General features: G+C 44.3%; 1 protein-coding gene across 1 annotated transcript in view; it reads right to left on the reverse strand.

Annotated features, from left to right (window-relative positions):
• LOC124019891 (zinc finger protein 208-like) overlaps positions 1-19807 on the reverse strand; it is a 37171-nt gene extending 17364 nt beyond the window's left edge. The window contains exons 1-6 of the mRNA XM_046335335.1: positions 19662-19807; positions 18689-19255; positions 18339-18402; positions 12894-12979; positions 11136-11529; positions 5629-5837 (exon numbers count right to left, since the gene is read on the reverse strand). Coding sequence (XP_046191291.1) covers positions 5629-5837; positions 11136-11529; positions 12894-12979; positions 18339-18402; positions 18689-19255; positions 19662-19670 — 1329 coding nt within the window. The 5' untranslated portion in view covers positions 19671-19807. The remainder of the gene's footprint in view (positions 1-5628; positions 5838-11135; positions 11530-12893; positions 12980-18338; positions 18403-18688; positions 19256-19661) is intronic.
• Positions 19808-19891: the final 84 nt, after the last annotated feature.

Consider the following 19891-nt stretch of genomic DNA (forward strand, 5'->3'; position numbering starts at 1 on the left):
TGGTAACGTAGAGAAAAGTGGTAGCATTGACATAGCTGGTAATGTAGAGAAAAGTGGTAGCTTTGACATAGCTGGTAACGTGAGAAAAGTGGTAGCATTGACATAGCTGGTAATGTAGAGAAAAGTGGTAGCATTGACATAGCTGGTAACGTAGAGAAAAGTGGTAGCATTGACATAGCTGGTAACGTAGAGAAAAGTGGTAGCATTGACATAGCTGGTAACGTAGAGAAAAGTGGTAGCATTGACATAGCCTAGCTGGTAACATAGAGAAAAGTGGTAGCATTGACATAGCCTAGCTGGTAACATAGAGAAAAGTGGTAGTATTGACATAGCCTAGCTGGTAACATAGAGAAAAGTGGTAGCATTGACATAGCTGGTAACATAGAGAAAAGTGGTAGCATTGACATAGCCTAGCTGGTAACGTAGAGAAAAGTGGTAGCATTGACATAGCCTAGCTGGTAACGTAGAGAAAAGTGGTAGCATTGACATAGCCTAGCTGGTAACGTAGAGAAAAGTGGTAGCATTGACATAGCCTAGCTGGTAACATAGAGAAAAGTGGTAGCATTGACATAGCCTAGCTGGTAACGTAGAGAAAAGTGGTAGCATTGACATAGCCTAGCTGGTAACGTGAGAAAAGTGGTAGCATTGACATAGCTGGTAACGTAAGAAAAGTGGTAGCATTGACATAGCCTAGCTGGTAACATAGAGAAAAGTGGTAGCATTGACATAGCCTAGCTGGTAACGTAGAGAAAAGTGGTAGCATTGACATAGCCTAGCTGGTAACGTAGAGAAAAGTGGTAGCATTGACATAGCCTAGCTGGTAACATAGAGAAAAGTGGTAGCATTGACATAGCCTAGCTGGTAACGTAGAGAAAAGTGGTAGCATTGACATAGCCTAGCTGGTAACGTAGAGAAAAGTGGTAGCATTGACATAGCTGGTAACGTAGAGAAAAGTGGTAGCATTGACATAGCCTAGCTGGTAACGTAGAGAAAAGTGGTAGCATTGACATAGCTGGTAATGTAGAGAAAAGTGGTAGCATTGACATAGCTGGTAACGTAGAGAAAAGTGGTAGCATTGACATAGCTGGTAATGTAGAGAAAAGTGGTAGCATTGACATAGCTGGTAACGTAGAGAAAAGTGGTAGCATTGACATAGCTGGTAATGTAGAGAAAAGTGGTAGCATTGACATAGCTGGTAATGTAGAGAAAAGTGGTAGCATTGACATAGCCTAGCTGGTAACGTAGGGAAAAGTGGTAGTATTGACATAGCCTAGCTGGTAACATAGAGAAAAGTGGTAGCATTGACATAGCCTAGCTGGTAACGTAGAGAAAAGTGGTAGCATTGACATAGCCTAGCTGGTAACGTAGAGAAAAGTGGTAGCATTGACATAGCCTAGCTGGTAACATAGAGAAAAGTGGTAGCATTGACATAGCCTAGCTGGTAACGTAGAGAAAAGTGGTAGCATTGACATAGCCTAGCTGGTAACGTAGAGAAAAGTGGTAGCATTGACATAGCTGGTAACGTAGAGAAAAGTGGTAGCATTGACATAGCCTAGCTGGTAACATAGAGAAAAGTGGTAGCATTGACATAGCCTAGCTGGTAACGTAGAGAAAAGTGGTAGCATTGACATAGCCTAGCTGGTAACGTAGAGAAAAGTGGTAGCATTGACATAGCCTAGCTGGTAACATAGAGAAAAGTGGTAGCATTGACATAGCCTAGCTGGTAACGTAGAGAAAAGTGGTAGCATTGACATAGCCTAGCTGGTAACGTAGAGAAAAGTGGTAGCATTGACATAGCTGGTAACTAGAGAAAAGTGGTAGCATTGACATAGCCTGCTGGTAACGTAGAGAAAAGTGGTAGCATTGACATAGCTGGTAATGTAGAGAAAAGTGGTAGCATTGACATAGCTGGTAACGTAGAGAAAAGTGGTAGCATTGACATAGCTGGTAATGTAGAGAAAAGTGGTAGCATTGACATAGCTGGTAACGTAGAGAAAAGTGGTAGCATTGACATAGCTGGTAACGTAGAGAAAAGTGGTAGCATTGACATAGCTGGTAACGTAGAGAAAAGTGGTAGCATTGACATAGCTGGTAACGTAGAGAAAAGTGGTAGCATTGACATAGCTGGTAATGTAGAGAAAAGTGGTAGCATTGACATAGCCTAGCTGGTAACGTAGGGAAAAGTGGTAGTATTGACATAGCCTAGCTGGTAACATAGAGAAAAGTGGTAGCATTGACATAGCCTAGCTGGTAACGTAGAGAAAAGTGGTAGCATTGACATAGCCTAGCTGGTAACGTAGAGAAAAGTGGTAGCATTGACATAGCCTAGCTGGTAACATAGAGAAAAGTGGTAGCATTGACATAGCCTAGCTGGTAACGTAGAGAAAAGTGGTAGCATTGACATAGCCTAGCTGGTAACGTAGAGAAAAGTGGTAGCATTGACATAGCTGGTAACGTAGAGAAAAGTGGTAGCATTGACATAGCTGGTAATGTAGAGAAAAGTGGTAGCATTGACATAGCTGGTAACGTAGAGAAAAGTGGTAGCATTGACATAGCTGGTAATGTAGAGAAAAGTGGTAGCATTGACATAGCTGGTAACGTAGAGAAAAGTGGTAGCATTGACATAGCTGGTAATGTAGAGAAAAGTGGTAGCATTGACATAGCTGGTAACGTAGAGAAAAGTGGTAGCATTGACATAGCTGGTAACGTAGAGAAAAGTGGTAGCATTGACATAGCTGGTAACGTAGAGAAAAGTGGTAGCATTGACATAGCCTAGCTGGTAACATAGAGAAAAGTGGTAGCATTGACATAGCCTAGCTGGTAACATAGAGAAAAGTGGTAGTATTGACATAGCCTAGCTGGTAACATAGAGAAAAGTGGTAGCATTGACATAGCTGGTAACATTGGTAGCATTGACATAGCCTATGTGGTAACGTAGAGAAAAGTGGTAGCATTGACATAGCCTAGCTGGTAACGTAGAGAAAAGTGGTAGCATTGACATAGCCTAGCTGGTAACGTAGAGAAAAGTGGTAGCATTGACATAGCCTAGCTGGTAACATAGAGAAAAGTGGTAGCATTGACATAGCCTAGCTGGTAACGTAGAGAAAAGTGGTAGCATTGACATAGCCTAGCTGGTAACGTGAGAAAGTGGTAGCATTGACATAGCTGGTAACGTAGAGAAAAGTGGTAGCATTGACATAGCCTAGCTGGTAACATAGAGAAAAGTGGTAGCATTGACATAGCCTAGCTGGTAACGTGATGGTAGCATTGACATAGCCTAGCTGGTAACGTAGAGAAAACTGGTAGCATTGACATAGCCTAGCTGGTAACATAGAGAAAAGTGGTAGCATTGACATAGCCTAGCTGGTAGAGAGAAAAGTGGTTTGACATAGCCTAGCTGGTTGATGGTAGCATTGACATAGCTGGTATATGGTAGCATTGACATAGCCTAGCTGGTAACAGAGAAAAGTGGTAGCATTGACATAGCTGGTAATGTAGAGAAAAGTGGTAGCATTGACATAGCTGGTAACGTAGAGAAAAGTGGTAGCATTGACATAGCTGGTAATGTAGAGAAAAGTGGTAGCGTTGACATAGCTGGTAACGTAGAGAAAAGTGGTAGCATTGACATAGCTGGTAATGTAGAGAAAAGTGGTAGCATTGACATAGCTGGTAACGTATGGTAGCATTGACATAGCTGGTATGAGAAAAGTGGTAGCATTGACATAGCTGGTAACGTAGAGAAAAGTGGTAGCATTGACATCTGGTAACGTAGAGAAAAGTGGTAGCATTGACATAGCCAGGTAATGTAGAGAAAAGTGGTAGCATTGACATAGCCTAGCTGGTAACGTAGGGAAAAGTGGTAGTATTGACATAGCCTAGCTGGTAACATAGAGAAAAGTGGTAGCATTGGTAGCTGGTAACACTACAAAAGTGGTAGCATTGACATAGCCTAGCTGGTAACAGGTTCAGAAAAAGTGGTAGCATTGACATATCCATGCCAGGTTGATGCCTAGCTGGTAACATAGAGAAAAGTGGTAGCATTGACATAGCCTAGCTGGTAACGTAGAGAAAAGTGGTAGCATTGACATAGCCTAGCTGGTAACGTTGAGAAAAGTGGTAGCATTGACATAGCTGGTAACGTAGAGAAAAGTGGTAGCATTGACATTGGTAATGTAGAGAAAAGTGGTAGCATTGACATAGCTGGTTTAGAAAAGTGGTAGCATTGACATAGCTGATAATGTAGAAAAAGTGGTAGCATTGACATAGCTGGTAACGTAGAGAAAAGTGGTAGCATTGACATAGCTGGTAATGTAGAGAAAAGTGGTAGCATTGACATTAACGTAGAGAAAAGTGGTAGCATTGACATAGCTGGTAACGTTTGGTAGCATTGACATAGCTGGTAACGTAGAGAAAAGTGGTAGCATTGACATAGCCTAGCTGGTAACATAGAGAAAAGTGGTAGCATTGACATAGCCTAGCTGGTAACATAGAGAAAAGTGGTAGTATTGACATAGCCTAGCTGGTAACATAGAGAAAAGTGGTAGCATTGACATAGCTGGTAACATAGAGAAAAGTGGTAGCATTGACATAGCCTAGCTGGTAACGTAGAGAAAAGTGGTAGCATTGACATAGCCTAGCTGGTAACATAGAGAAAAGTGGTAGCATTGACATAGCCTAGCTGGTAACGTAGAGAAAAGTGGTAGCATTGACATAGCTGGTAATGTAGAGAAAAGTGGTAGCATTGACATAGCCTAGCTGGTAACATAGAGAAAAGTGGTAGCATTGACATAGCCTAGCTGGTAACAGAAAAGTGGTTTGACATAGCTGGTAATGTAGAGAAAAGTGGTAGCATTGACATAGCCTAGCTGGTAACATAGAGAAAAGTGGTAGCATTGACATAGCTGGTAACATAGAGAAAAGTGGTAGCATTGACATAGCCTAGCTGGTAACGTAGAGAAAAGTGGTAGCATTGACATAGCCTAGCTGGTAACGTAGAGAAAAGTGGTAGCATTGACATAGCTGGTAACGTAGAGAAAAGTGGTAGCATTGACATAGCCTAGCTGGTAACGTAGAGAAAAGTGGTAGCATTGCCATAGCCTAGCTGGTAACAGAGAAAAGTGGCTCAATGACTTAAAATTGCCATATTTGGCTGCTGGCTCCCACAATAATATCGATAAATAGCTGTATTTACTAGTCTCCTATAGCATTCAAATACAAGCGTGCTATGGTAATCTCCCAACATCTTGTTTATATTTTTGTCGTCGTGGGAGACTTAGATCACATTACCTTGGTATCGGCTCCATCTATCAGCTGGGTTTACTAATGTTAGAGAACACATCATCCTAACAACAAATCTGATTGGTCTTTTCTCTCCCCCCCCCTTCAGAAAATACCACCTGCCTACCACAGCCTACCGTTTCTTCATGGAGTGGATACTTCAAGGAAAAAGACTTGGGGGGGACAAGAGTGGTTTCACCTGCCATGGTGGTTGGGCACATTCTCCTGGTGGTCAGTACACTATAGAGGTTTCATCCAGGTTGATGAGGAATATATATCTCCTGGTGGTCAGTACACTATAGAGGTTTCATCCAGGTTGATGAGGAATATATATTTCCTAATGGTGAGTACAAAGGCTTTATCCAGGTTGATGAGGAATATCGATCTCGTCACTACAGAGGCTTCATCCAGGTTGATGAGGAATATATATCTCCTGGTGGTCAGTACAGAGGCTTTATCCAGGTTCATGAGGAATATATATCTCCTGGTGGTCACTACAGAGGCTTCATCCAGGTTGATGAGGAATATCGATCCTCCTTCATCCAGGTCCTCTGGATGAACTGTAATAATGTGCAATCATTTTTTGAAATGGTATCTGAGTTGTTTAAAAACATATCAAATGTAATACTAAAGTAGAATGGGGTAAGACCAGGAGTTTATATTCACTCACTGCACCAGCTGTTGTTTACATAAATGCATAGGCTCCAGCCCCGGGTTTTACCAGAGGCTACTGTTGTCTTGCCGATAGAGTGTATAACCCGCCAGCTGTATGTTCTTAGCGTCGTCGTTCAGCCACGACTCGGTGAAACATAAGATATTACAGTTTTTAATGTGCCGTTGGTAGGATATACGTGCTTTCAGTTCATCCCATTTCATTTCCCAGCGATTGAACGTCAGCTAGCAGAACAGAAGGCAAGGGCAAATTAGCCACTCGTCACCTGATCCTCGCTAGGCACCCTGATCTTTTGCCTCAAAATCTCTGTTTCCTTCTCCAGTAAATCACGGGGATCGGGTCCTGGTCGGGTGTCTGCAGTAGATCCATTGCGTCTGACTCATTGAAGTAGAACTCCTCGTCCAATTTGAGGTGAATAATCCCAGTTCTGATGTTCTGTTCTGATGTTCTGTTCTGATGTTCTGATGTCCAGAAGCTCTTTTCGGTCACAAAAGAGGGTGGCAGCAACATTATGTATAAAACAAGTTACAAACAATGCGAAAAAAATAACAAAAAATAGCATGATTGGTTGAAAGCCGATAATAAGGCAGCCCTAACCTCATTCTCCTCGTTCCAAAAAATAAATAAAAATAAGGGAGGGGACTTGGGTTTGTGTCTTCCTGGTATCCAATAAGGAGGGGACTTGGGTTTGTGTCTTCCTGGTATCCAATAAGGAGGGGACTTGGGTTTGTGTCTTCCTGGTATCCAATAAGGAGGGGACTTGGGTTTATATCTTCCTGGTACCCAATAAGGAGGGGTCTTGGGTTTATATCTTCCTGGTACCCAATAAGGAGGGGACTTGGGTTTGTATGTTCCTTGTATCCAATAAGGAGGGGACTTGGGTTTGTATGTTCCTTGTATCCAATAAGGAGGGGACTTGAGTTTGTATCTTCCTGGTATCCAATAAGGAGGGGTCTTGGGTTTATATCTTCCTGGTATCCAATAAGGAGGGGACTTGAGTTTGTATCTTCCTGGTATCCAATAAGGAGGGGTCTTGGGTTTGTATCTTCCCGGTATCCAATAAGGAGGGGACTTGCAGTGGGTGGAGCATCTCAGATAGAACCTAGTTCTATTTTAGCGCTTGGCTACACAGACGCTAGTTCATGTGTGCGAGTGGTGTGGGTGAAATGATTGATTGACATGTACTGTATGCGTACGAGTGGTGTGGGTGAAATGATTGATTGACATGTACTGTATGTGTGCGAGTGGTGTGGGTGAAATGATTGATTGACATGTACTGGATGTGTTTATTTATGCACTGCTCGTGCAACGTGGCCGGAGAGGTTTGCGTGTAACAACTTCCTGTGGAGTTGTGGAGGAAAGCTGTGGAACATTCCTTTAATGATATATACCCAGTGATTCTTGTAGAATATAACTTAGAAATATTTAAATGAGTTTAGTTCAACTGTCGTACCCCATCAGAACCCAAAATATAAAATTGTTTTGCTCTAATGTTTGTAAACAATGTACATTTTTATCAAACACTTTTGTAGACTTAAAACTATACATTTTGATATCATAGATGGTCAGTCCTTGCATTCATTGCTCGGTCTATGCATTTGAGAGTGGTTACATTTCTCCAGGCCAGTTCTTCAGCTTTTTACCAAAACAGGGGCGGGGTGTCCCCTTTGTTATAGTTTTAATTAAGGACTCTAGCTTTAATGATTTATATTTTATAGGAGAATCCCTCCTTTCTTACATTAGTACCCCAGGTCATCTTAGGTTTCATTACATACAGTCGAGAAGAACTACTGAATATAAGATCAGCGTCAACTCACCATCAGTACGACCAAGAATATGATTTTCACGACGCGGATCCTGTGTTCTGCCTTTCAACCAGGACAACGGAATGGATCCCAGTCGGCGACCCCCAAAAAAACGACTCCGTAAAAGAGGGAAACGAGGCGGTCTTCTGGTCAGACTCAGGAGACGGGCACATCGTGCACCACTCCCTAGCATTCTTCTCGCCAATGTCCAGTCTCTTGACAACAAGGTTGATGAAATCCGAGCAAGGGTAGCATTCCAGAGGGACATCAGAGACTGTAACGTTCTTTGCCTCACGGAAACCTGGCTCACTGGAGAGACGCTATCGGAGGCGGTGCAGCCAGCGGGTTTCTCCACGCATCGCGCCGACAGAAACAAACATCTTTCTGGTAAGAAGAGGGGCGGGGGCGTATGCCTTATGGCTAACGAGACATGGTGTGATCAAAGAAACATACAGGAACTCAAATCCTTCTGTTCACCTGATTTAGAATTCCTCACAATCAAATGTCGACCGCATTATCTACCAAGAGAATTCTCTTTGATTATAATCACAGCCGTATATATTCCCCCCCCCAAGCAGACACATCGATGGCTCTGAACAAACTGTATTTGACTCTTTGCAAACTGGAAACCATACATCCTGAGGCTGTATTCATTGTAGCTGGGGATTTTAACAAGGCTAATCTGAAAACAAGACTCCCTAAATTGTATCAGCATATCGATTGCGCAACAAGGGCTGGAAAAACCTTGGATCATTGTTACTCTAACTTCCGCGACGCATATAAGGCCCTGCCCCGCCCCCCCTTTCGGAAAAGCTGGCCACGACTCCATTTTGTTGATCCCTGCCTACAGACGGAAACTAAAACAAGTATCTCCCACGCTGAGGTCTGTCCAACGCTGGTCCGATCAAGCTGATTCCACACTCCAAGACTGCTTCCATCACGTGGACTGGGATATGTTTCGTATTGCGTCAGATAACAACATTGACGAATACGCTGATTCGGTGTGCGAGTTCATTAGAATGTGCGTTGAAGATGTCGTTCCCATAGCAACGATTAAAACATTCCCTAACCAGAAACCGTGAATTGATGGCAGCATTCGCGTGAAACTGAAAGCACGAACCACTGCTTTTAATCAGGGCAAGGTGACTGGTAACATGACCGAATACAAACAGTGCAGCTATTCCCTCCGCAAGGCTATCAAACAAGCTAAGCGTCAGTATAGAGACAAAGTAGAATTTCAATTCAACGGCTCAGACAGAAGAGGTATGTGGCAGGGTCTACAGTCAATCACGGACTACAAGAAGAAAACGGACCAGGATGTCTTGCTCCCAGGCAGACTAAATCACTTTTTTGCCCGCTTTGAGGACAATACAGTGCCACTGACACAGCCTGCAACGAAAACATGCGGACTCTCCTTCACTGCAGCCGAGGTGAGTAAAACATTTAAATGTGTTAACCCTCGCAAGGCTGCAGGCCCAGACGGCATCCCCAGCCGCGCCCTCAGAGCATGCGCAGACCAGCTGGCCGGTGTGTTTACGGACATATTCAATCAATCCCTATACCAGTCTGCTGTTCCCACATGCTTCAAGAGGGCCACCATTGTTCCTGTTCCCAAGAAAGCTAAGGTAACTGAGCTAAACGACTACCGCCCCGTAGCACTCACTTCCGTCATCATGAAGTGCTTTGAGAGACTAGTCAAGGACCATATCACCTCCACCCTACCTGACACCCTAGACCCACTCCAATTTACTTACCGCCCAAATTGGTCCACAGACGATGCAATCTCAACCACACTGCACACTGCCCTAACCCATCTGGACAAGAGGAATACCTATGTGAGAATGCTGTTCATCGACTACAGCTCGGCATTCAACACCATAGTACCCTCCGACCCCGCCCTGTGCAACTGGGTACTGGACTTCCTGACGGGCCGCCCCCAGGTGGTGAGGGTAGGCAACAACATCTCCACCCCGCTGATCCTCAACACTGGGGCCCCACAAGGGTGCGTTCTGAGCCCTCTCCTGTACTCCCTGTTCACCCACGACTGCGTGGCCACGCACGCCTCCAACTCAATCATCAAGTTTGCGGACGACACAACAGTGGTAGGCTTGATTACCAACAACGACGAGACGGCCTACAGGGAGGAGGTGAGGGCCCTCAGAGTGTGGTGTCAGGAAAATAACCTCACACTCAACGTCAACAAAACTAAGGAGATGATTGTGGACTTCAGGAAACAGCAGAGGGAACACCCCCCTATCCACATCGATGGAACAGTAGTGGAGAGGGTAGTAAGTTTTAAGTTCCTCAGCATACACATCACAGACAAACTGAATTGGTCCACTCACACAGACAGCATCGTGAAGAAGGCGCAGCAGCGCCTCTTCAACCTCAGGAGGCTGAAGAAATTTGGCTTGTCACCAAAAGCACTCACAAACTTCTACAGATGCACAATCGAGAGCATCCTGGCGGGCTGTATCACCGCCTGGTATGGCAACTGCTCCGCCCACAAACGTAAGGCTCTCCAGAGGGTAGTGAGGTCTGCACAACGCATCACCGGGGGCAAACTACCTGCCCTCCAGGACACCTACACCACCCGATGTTACAGGAAGGCCATAAAGATCATCAAGGACATCAACCACCCTAGCCACTGCCTGTTCACCCCGCTATCATCCAGAAGGCGAGGTCAGTACAGGTGCATCAAAGCTGGGACCGAGAGACTGAAAAAGAGCTTCTATCTCAAGGCCATCAGACTGTTAAACAGCCACCACTAACATTGAGTGGCTGCTGCCAACACACTGACACTGACTCAACTCCAGCCATTTTAATAAGGGGAATTGATGGGAAATGATGTAAAATATATCACTAGCCACTTTAAACAATGCTACCTAATATGTTTACATACCCTACATTATTAATCTCATATGCATATGTATATACTGTACTCTATATCATCGGCTGCATCCTTATGTAATACATGTATCACTAGCCACTTTAACTATGCCACTTTGTTTACTTTGTCTACACACTCATCTCATATGTGTATATACTGTTCTCGATACCATCTACTGTATCTTGCCTATGCTGCTCTGTACCATCACTCATTCATATATCTTTATGTACATATTCTTTATCCCCTTACACGGTGTATAAGACAGTACTTTTGGAATTGTTAGTTAGATTACTTGTTGGTTATTACGGCATTGTCGGAACTAGAAGCACAAGCATTTCGCTACACTCGCATTAACATCTGCTAACCATGTGTATGTGACAAATCAAATTTGATTTGATTTGATACTTTGTTTTATTAGTAGTTGGTGTGTAACTAAACCGGTCTGACATAATAAGGAGTGACCATGACATGTGACAGAACATGTACTCACCAAAAGCAGGATCCTCCTCCTCCTTCACTATGACCTTCAGTCCTGGTACACCAGCTTCAGCTTGACCCAGGCTCTCTCCAGCATGTGACAGCTGGAGTCCACCACTAGGGGGCAGCGTAACGGTCTCTTCCGCATGCGCCTGCTTCCTGTGTCTCCTCAGACTGGAGGCAGTGAAGAAGTCCTTGTGACAGTAGGGGCAGCGGTAACCTTTTACCCCGGTGTGTGTCCTCTGGTGTGCCCTTAGGAACCCCGGCTGGGTGAAACTCTTCCTGCACTCAGAGCAGCTGTACGGTCTCTCCTCGGAGAAGCTCTGCTGGTGTCTCTTCAGGTCTCCCAGGGAGAGGAACCTTTTACCACAGTCGGGGCAGGGGTGTGGTCTCTCCTTGATGTGTACCTACACCCAGGACCACATTGGAAATAAGTGTATTTAAAAGGAATAGTTTTTTTTTTACAGTAAGAGTGTTTGCTTTGGACAATAAGTGCTCAATCTACAAAACTTGACATGCACAATTATTATTAAAAACATTTTTTTTTTGGGGGGGGGGTTGTACAAACATTGGCTAATGAATGAAAATACCCTAAATATATTGTTTGACTAAAGTGATCCTTTAGTCAAACCTGGAATCTGCATTTGGTGGAAATGCCACGTCCATTTGGGATGTTACAATAATAAAGAGGTTACTGGAAACACTTTACTTTTCCCTCGGACATCATTGCTCTAGAACACCATATGTTTTGGTGCGCTGCTGGACCCTCAACAACATTAGCGCCTGGGTGAACAGTCTGGGTGAACAGTCTGGGTGAACGGCCTGGGTGAACGGCCTGGGTGAACGGCCTGGGTGAACGGCCTGGGTGAACGGCCTGGGTGAACGGTCTGGGTGAACAGTCTGGGTGAACAGTCTGGGTGAACAGCCTGGGTGAACAGTCTGGGTGAACAGTCTGGGTGAACAGTCTGGGTGAACAGTCTGGGTGAACAGCCTGGGTGAACAGTCTGGGTGAACAGTCTGGGTGAACAGTCTGGGTGAACAGTCTGGGTGAACAGCCTGGGTGAACAGTCTGGGTGAACAGTCTGGGTGAACAGTCTGGGTGAACAGTGCCACTGTTTCCCCAGTCTGGTTGAACAGTCTGGGTGAACAGCCTTGAACAGCCTGGGTGAACATTGTCCTCTGGGTGAACAGCCTGGTTGAAACCTGGGTGAACAACAATGGGTGAACAGCCTGGTTGAACCAGAGCCCAATGGTGAACAGTCTGGGTCCCATTTGGGAAAACTTTGGGTGAACAGAGCCAATGGGTGAACAGTCCCATTTGGTGAACAAACTGGTTGAACAGCCTGGTGAACAGGGGTCCCATGGGGAACAGCCTGGGTGACCAGAGCCCAATGAATATCAATCAACTGAACCTAGTCTGGTGTGACTCCACTGTTTCCCCCTTTACGGATTTCAGTTTTAACACTTTCATTGTCTGGACTGGAGATTTCTTTCTCCCCTGTGGGTTTGGGACAAACTGGACACGCAATTAATAGAATTTGGACAAACTGAGCCCAATGGTAATAGGTCCCATTTGGGACAAACTTTTGACCAGAGCCCAATGGTAATATCAATCAACTGAACCTACCTCCCTGGTGTGACTCCATGGAGCTGGGAGGAGGGGCAAACTGACCCAGTCTGGAATGAGAAGGTTTACCCTGTGGGTGGTCAATGGACATATATATATGGAGAACTGCTCTCCGACTATGGAACCCTGACCTGTTCACCAGACATGTGTGTTGTGGTTCTGCTGGTGTTGGACAGGTAGTCCTCCCGGTGTAGAGGGGACGGAGCTGGGAGGAGGGGCAGGACTGTCTCCTGTGGGAATGAGAGAGGTTTACTCTCTCTCTAATATATATATATATTCTGCCTGCGACTATGGAACCCTGACCTGTTCACCGACATGCTACCGTGTCCCGGATCTGCTGTTTTGGACAGGTAGTCCTCCCGGTGTAGAGGGGACGGAGCTGGGAGGAGGGGCAGGACTGTCTCCTGTGGGAATGAGAGAGGTTTACTCTCTCTCTAATATATATATATATTCTGCCTGCGACTATGGAACCCTGACCTGTTCACCAGACGTGCTACCTTGTCCCGGATCTGCTGGTTTGGACTCTCTTCACCACACCTGCTGTCTCTAACTCTGAAAGCTCAGCTATGAAAAGCCAACTGACATTTACTCCTGAGGTGCTGACTCGTTGCACCCTCGACATCCACTGTGATTATTATTATTATTATCTGACCCTGCTGGTCATCTATGAACGTTTGAACGTCTTGGCCATGTACTGTTATAATCTCCACCCGGCACAGCCAGAAGAGGACTGGCCACCCCTCAGAGCCTGGTTCCTCTCTAGGTTTATAATCTCCACCCGGCACAGCCAGAAGAGGACTGGCCACCCCTCTTAGCCTGGTTCCTCTCTAGGTTTATAATCTCCACCCGGCACAGCCAGAAGAGGACTGGCCACCCCTCAGAGCCTGGTTCCTCTCTAGGTTTATAATCTCCACCCGGCACAGCCAGAAGAGGACTGGCCACCCCTCTTAGCCTGGTTCCTCTCTAGGTTTCTTTCTAGGTTCCTGCCTTTCTAGGGAGTATCTCCTAGCCACCGTGCTTCGACATCAGCATTGCTGTTAGGGGTTTTAGGCTGATTATGATTAATTTACACGACACTTCAACATTCTATGGAGCCATGTTAGCACCGCATTAGCATAACCCATGTTACCCCTCCATTAGCATAACCCATGTTAGCACTCCATTAGCATAACCCATGTTAGCACTCCATTAGCATAACCCATGTTAGCACTCCATTAGCATAACCCTTGTTAGCACCCCATTAGCATAACCCATGTTAGCACTCCATTAGCATAACCCATGTTAGCACTCCATTAGCATAACCCATGTTAGCACTCCATTAGCATAACCCTTGTTAGCACCCCATTAGCATAACCCATGTTAGCACTCCATTAGCACTCCATTAGCATAACCCATGTTAGCACTCCATTAGCATAACATGGGAAACATTTAAATAATTATATGTCACTATGTCTAGAATTAGAACAATATTACAATTTCCAAGTTGGTCCAACGTTCTAAATATATGTCTCTGGGTTAGACCAGTGGCCACCAGACCTGGGTTCAAATGCTATCTGAAATCTTTCAGATACTGTTAGCGTTTGCTCTAGCTTGCCAGGAGTACCAGATGGGCAGGGTTTGCGTTTTTTTTTGCATCTACTCTTATTGGTTCCATTGCGCAAGACTTATATTCTTATTGGTTCAATTAAGCCCAATTAGTCCCAGATAAAGTATTTGGAATGACTTCAAATACACTAAACAAAAATATAAAACGCAACATGTCAAGTTTTGGTCCCATGTTTCACGAGCTGAAATAAAATATCCAGAAATTTCCCATAAAAAAAGCTTATTTTGTGCATAAATTTGTTTACATCCTGTTAGTGAGCATTTCTCCTTTGCCACAATAATCCATCCACCTGACAGTGTGGCATATCAAGAAGCTGATTAAAACTTCTTATGGCTGCAGGGGCAGTATTGAGTAGCTTGGATGAAAGGTGCGCAGAGGTGCCCAGAGTAAACGGCCTGCTCCTTAGTCTCAGTTGCTAATATACGCATATTACTATTAGTATTGGATAGAAAACACTGAAGTTTCTAAAACTGTTTGAATGATGTCTGTGAGTATAACAGAATTCATATGGCAGGCAAAAAACCTGAGAAGAAATCCAAACAGGAAGTGAGAAATCTGAGGTTGGTCGATTTTCAACCCAGGCCCTATTGAATTCACAGTGGGATATGGATGAAGTTGCACTTCCTAGGGCTTCCACTAGATGTCAACCATCTTTAGAAACTTGAATGAGGCATCTACTGTGTTGTGGGCCTGAATAAGAGGTGAATGAGTCAGGTTACTAGCAGAGAGCCATTTCCTGGTCACGCGTATTCCACATGATATCGACCTGCATTCCATTGCTTCTCTAGACACAAAGGAATTCTCCGGTTGGAACTTCATTGAAGATTTATTGAAGAGTTATGATAACAAAACCCTAAAGATTGATTATATACTTAGTTTGAAATGTTTCTTCGACCTGTGGGACCTGCACGAGCATTTGGATATGTGTACCTAACGTGCTAACAAAAGTAGCTACATGGACATTATCGAACAAATCAAGCATTTATTGTGGAACTAGGATTCCTGTGAGTGCAATCTGATAAAGATCATCAAAGGTAAGGGAATATTTATAATGTGATTTCTTGTTTCTGTTGACTCCAACATGCGGGAAAAAGGTATTTCTTTTCTGAGAGCCGTCTCAGATTATTGCATGGTTTGCTTTTTCCGTTTTTTTTTTTTTTTTTTAAATATCTGACACAGCTTTTGCATTAAGGAGAGGTCTATAATTCCATGTGTATTATCATCTATATTTATGATGAGTATTTCTGTTGAATCGATGTGGCTATGCAAAATCACTGGATGTTTTTGGAACTAGTGAACGTAACGCGCCAATGTAAACTCCGATTTTTTAATATAAATATGAACTTTATCAAACAAAACATACATGTATTGTGTCACATGAAGTCCTATGGGTGTCATCTGATGAAGATCATCAAAAGGTTAGTGATTATTTTTATCTCTATTTGTGCTTTGTGACTCCTCTCTTTGACTGGAAAAATGGCTTAGTTTTTCTTTGGCTTGGTGGTGAGCTAACATAATCGTTTGTGGTGCTTTCGCTGTAAAGCCTATTTGAAATCGGACACTGTGGTGGGATTAACAACAAGATTACCTTTAAAACGGTATAAGATACATGTATGTTTGAGGAATTTTAATTTTGAGATTTGTTGTTTTGAATTTGGCGCCCTGCACTTTCACTGGCTGTTGTCATATCATCCCGTTAACGGGATTGCAGCCCTATGAGGTTTTAATTAAACAGCATGATCATGCTGGGGACAAAAGGCCACTCAAATGTACAGTTTTGTTAAACAAAACAATGCCACAGATGTCTCAAGTTTTGAAGGAGTGTGAAATTGGCATGCTGACTGCAGGAATGTCCACCCCATCTGTTGCCAGAGAATTTAATGTAAAGTTTTAGAGAATTTGGCAGTACATCCAACCAGCCTTACAACCGAAGACCACGTGTAACCACGTGTAACCACCAGGACCTCCACATCCAGCTTCTTCACCAGCCACCCGGACAGATGATGAAACTGTGGGTTTTGCACAACCAAAGAATTTCTGCATAAACTGTCAGAAACCAGCGTCTCGACCTGACTGCTGTTCGGCGTCGAAACCGACTTCGGTGGGTAAATGCTTACCTTCGATGGCCACAGAGTTCCTGTCTGTATTCTTTTGCCCATCTTAATCTTTTATTTTTATTGGCCAGTCTGAGATATGGCTTTTTCTTTGCAACTCTGCCTAGAAGGGCAGCATCCCTGAGTCACCTCTTCACTGCTGACGTTGAGACTGGCGTTTTGCGGGTACTATTTAATGAAGCTGCAACTAGACAGTCTAATGTACTTGTCCTCTTGCTCAGTTGTGCACCGGGGCCTCCCACTCCTCTTTCTATTCTGGTTAGGGCCAGTTTGCACTGTTCTGTGAAGGGAGTAGTACACAGCGTTGTACGAGATCTTCAGTTTCTTGGCAATTTCTTGCATGGATTGACCTTCATTTCTCAGAACAAGAATAGAAATGACGAGTTTCACAAGTAAGTTCTTCTGTTTCTGGCCATTTTGAGCCTGTAATCGAACCCACAAATGCTGATGCTCCAGATACTCAACTAGTCTAAAGAAGGCCAGTTTTATTGCTTCTTTAATCAGAACAATCATTTTCAGCTGTGCTAACATAATTGCAAAAGGGATTTCTAATGATCAATTAGCCTTTTAAAATTATAAACTTTGATTAGCTAACACAATGTGCCATTGGAACACAGGAGTGATGGATGCTGATAACGGGCCTCTGTACGACCTATGTAGATATTCCATTAAAAATCAGCCGTTTCCAGCTATAATAGTCATTTACAACATTAACAATGTTTACACTGTATTTCTGATCAATTTGATGTTATTTTAAAATGGACAAAAAAAGGCGATTTTCTTTCAAAAAACAAGGACATTTCTAAGTGACCCCAAACTTTTCAACAGCCGTGGAACATTGAACATTACTCAGGATAAAAACACAAAGTCCAGAGGCAAATTTACACTGATTGTACAAAACATTAGAAACACCTTCCTAATATTGAGTTGCACCTCGCCCTTTGATCTCAGAACAGACTAAATTTGTCGGGGGGTCATGGACTCCACAAGGTGTTTAAAGAGTTGCACAGGGATGCTGGCCCATGTTGACTCCAATGCTTCCCATGTCAAGTTGGCTGGATGTCCTTTGGGTGGTGGACAATTCTTGATACACACAGGAAACTGTTAAGTATCAAAAACCCAGCAGCATTGTAGTTCTTGACACAAACTGGTGCGTCTGGCTCCTACTACCCTGTTCAAAGGCACAAATCTTTTATCTTGCCCATTCACCCTCTGAATGGCACACACACACACACAATCCATGTCTCGTTTGTCTCAAGGCTTAAAAATCCTTTAATAACCCGTCTCCTCCCCTTCAGCTACACTGATTGAAGAGGATTTAACAAGCGACACCAATACGGGATCATAGCTTTCAGCTGGATTCCCCTGGTCAGTCTGTGTTTATTTAAAAAAATATAGAGACTTTTATTTAACTAGGCAAGTCAGTTAAAAACAAATTCTTAGTTATAATGACGGCCTACCAGAAGGCAAAAGGCCTCCTGCGGGGATGGGGATTACACACACACACACACACACACACACACACACACACACACACACACACACACACACACACACACACACACACACACACACACACACACACACACACACACACACACACACACACACACACACACATATATATAAATGTCATGGAAAGAGCTGGTGTTCTTAATGTTTTGTACACTCAGTGTATATTGTGGACCTCAAAGGGCCAGCAACTCACTTAAACATGATTTGCATAGCAGCAACATGTCTTCCTAAACCACCCGTCAGTACCTTGAGGTACTACGGCCCTTTATCAATGGGGGCCGGCCCGGGTGATTTATGGAACTTGAACATGATTTGCATAGTAGCAACATGTCTTCCTAGACCACCTGTCAGTACCTTGAGCCAGACGGACATCCTCTTGCTCTGGCAGCACATCCACTACAGCCTGAAGTTTAGAATTCTAAAATGAGGCAACAATGAGAAGTTAAAGAGCCAGTTAAAACCTGTTGAGAAGTTATTGTACAGATTGTTGTCTTGGAGTCGTGTCTCAAATAGCACCCTAATCCCTATATTGTGCACTACTTTTTTTTGCCAGGCACCAGGACTAATCCCTATTCCTAAATAGTACACTACCTTTAACCAGGGCCCATAGGGCTGAGTAACTGATTATAGCCAGCTCCTGTCAAAAGTAGTGCACTATATAAGGAGTAGGGTGCCAATTGAGACACAGCCCTAGTCCTCCCCACCTTGTTACTAGTATCGTCCTGTTGGACAAGCAGCTCCTGTTGGTGTGGCAGCACATCTCCAGCAGCACTTAGTCTAGTCGACCCCTCAGCGTGACCCCTTCCGTGTCTCAACAAGGCTCCTGATTGGTAGAAGCTCTTCCCACAGTCAGGTGCAAGGCAGCGGTAGGGCTTCTCCCCCGTGTGGCTCTTCTGGTGTATCCTAAAGGAGGACTGCTGAGAGAAGCTCTTCCCACACACGGTGCAGTGGAACGGCTTCTCTCCCGTGTGGCTCTTCATGTGTCGGTCCCGGGACTGTTTTGTAGTGAAGAGTCGTCCACACACAGAGCAAGGGAAAGACTTCTTAGTGGATGATGTTGTGTTGTCGAGGTTGTTCTGTTGTACTACAGGGACATCAGACTCGCACCACACTCCTCTCTCTTCCTCTGAAACCTTTGAGGCCAGTGTTTCACGGTGATGGAGATAATCGTGGTTTTCCAACACCATCTCCCGCTGGCTCAACAGTGAGCTCTGGTCACCATGGTTACAGTCAGGAAGAGGAGACAGGTTGGGCACTTGGTCCACAGACTCCTGTAGCAGAGAACAGCACAGACAAGGCTTCACCCTTACAGGTAAACAATTTAAACAAATTCAGCACTTGGTTCAGTCTAGTCCGCTGGACCCTGAGTTAGGAACATCACTACACTGCTGTGCTGTATCGTCTCCTGCCGGATACTAAAGTTTAAAAAAAAACTCAAATCAAGAAGGTGTTGCTGTTTTTGTTCATAATGCGAAACAACACAGTTAACGCTAGACACATAAAAAGGTGACTATGTGATTAGCTAAAAACGACATTGTTATTACAAACAACAAATCAACTGACAGCAGACACTAGTTTACCATCGGCGACAAGCCAGCAAGCTGGCTACATGAAATATTTACACTCATATATATTGAAAGAAAGCGGTTCCTTCCCCCCTGACAAGTTTCCTGTCACCTCATCCATGATGTGTTGTTTAAGATGGTCCCACCGGGCAGGAATATCACAGGGATGACACACGGGTCATCAGCAGGTCGGGAAAGTTGTCATGTCAACCAGGACCGGGGTCGGGAAAGTTGTCATGTCAACCAGGACAGGGGTCGGGAAAGTCATGGGAAAGGGTTGTCATGTCAACCAGGACAGGGGTCGGGAAAGTTGTCATGTCAAGGACCAGGGACAGGGGTCGG

Source organism: Oncorhynchus gorbuscha, unplaced genomic scaffold, assembly GCF_021184085.1.
Source record: "Oncorhynchus gorbuscha isolate QuinsamMale2020 ecotype Even-year unplaced genomic scaffold, OgorEven_v1.0 Un_scaffold_717, whole genome shotgun sequence".
Classification (NCBI taxonomy): Eukaryota; Metazoa; Chordata; class Actinopteri; order Salmoniformes; family Salmonidae; genus Oncorhynchus; species Oncorhynchus gorbuscha.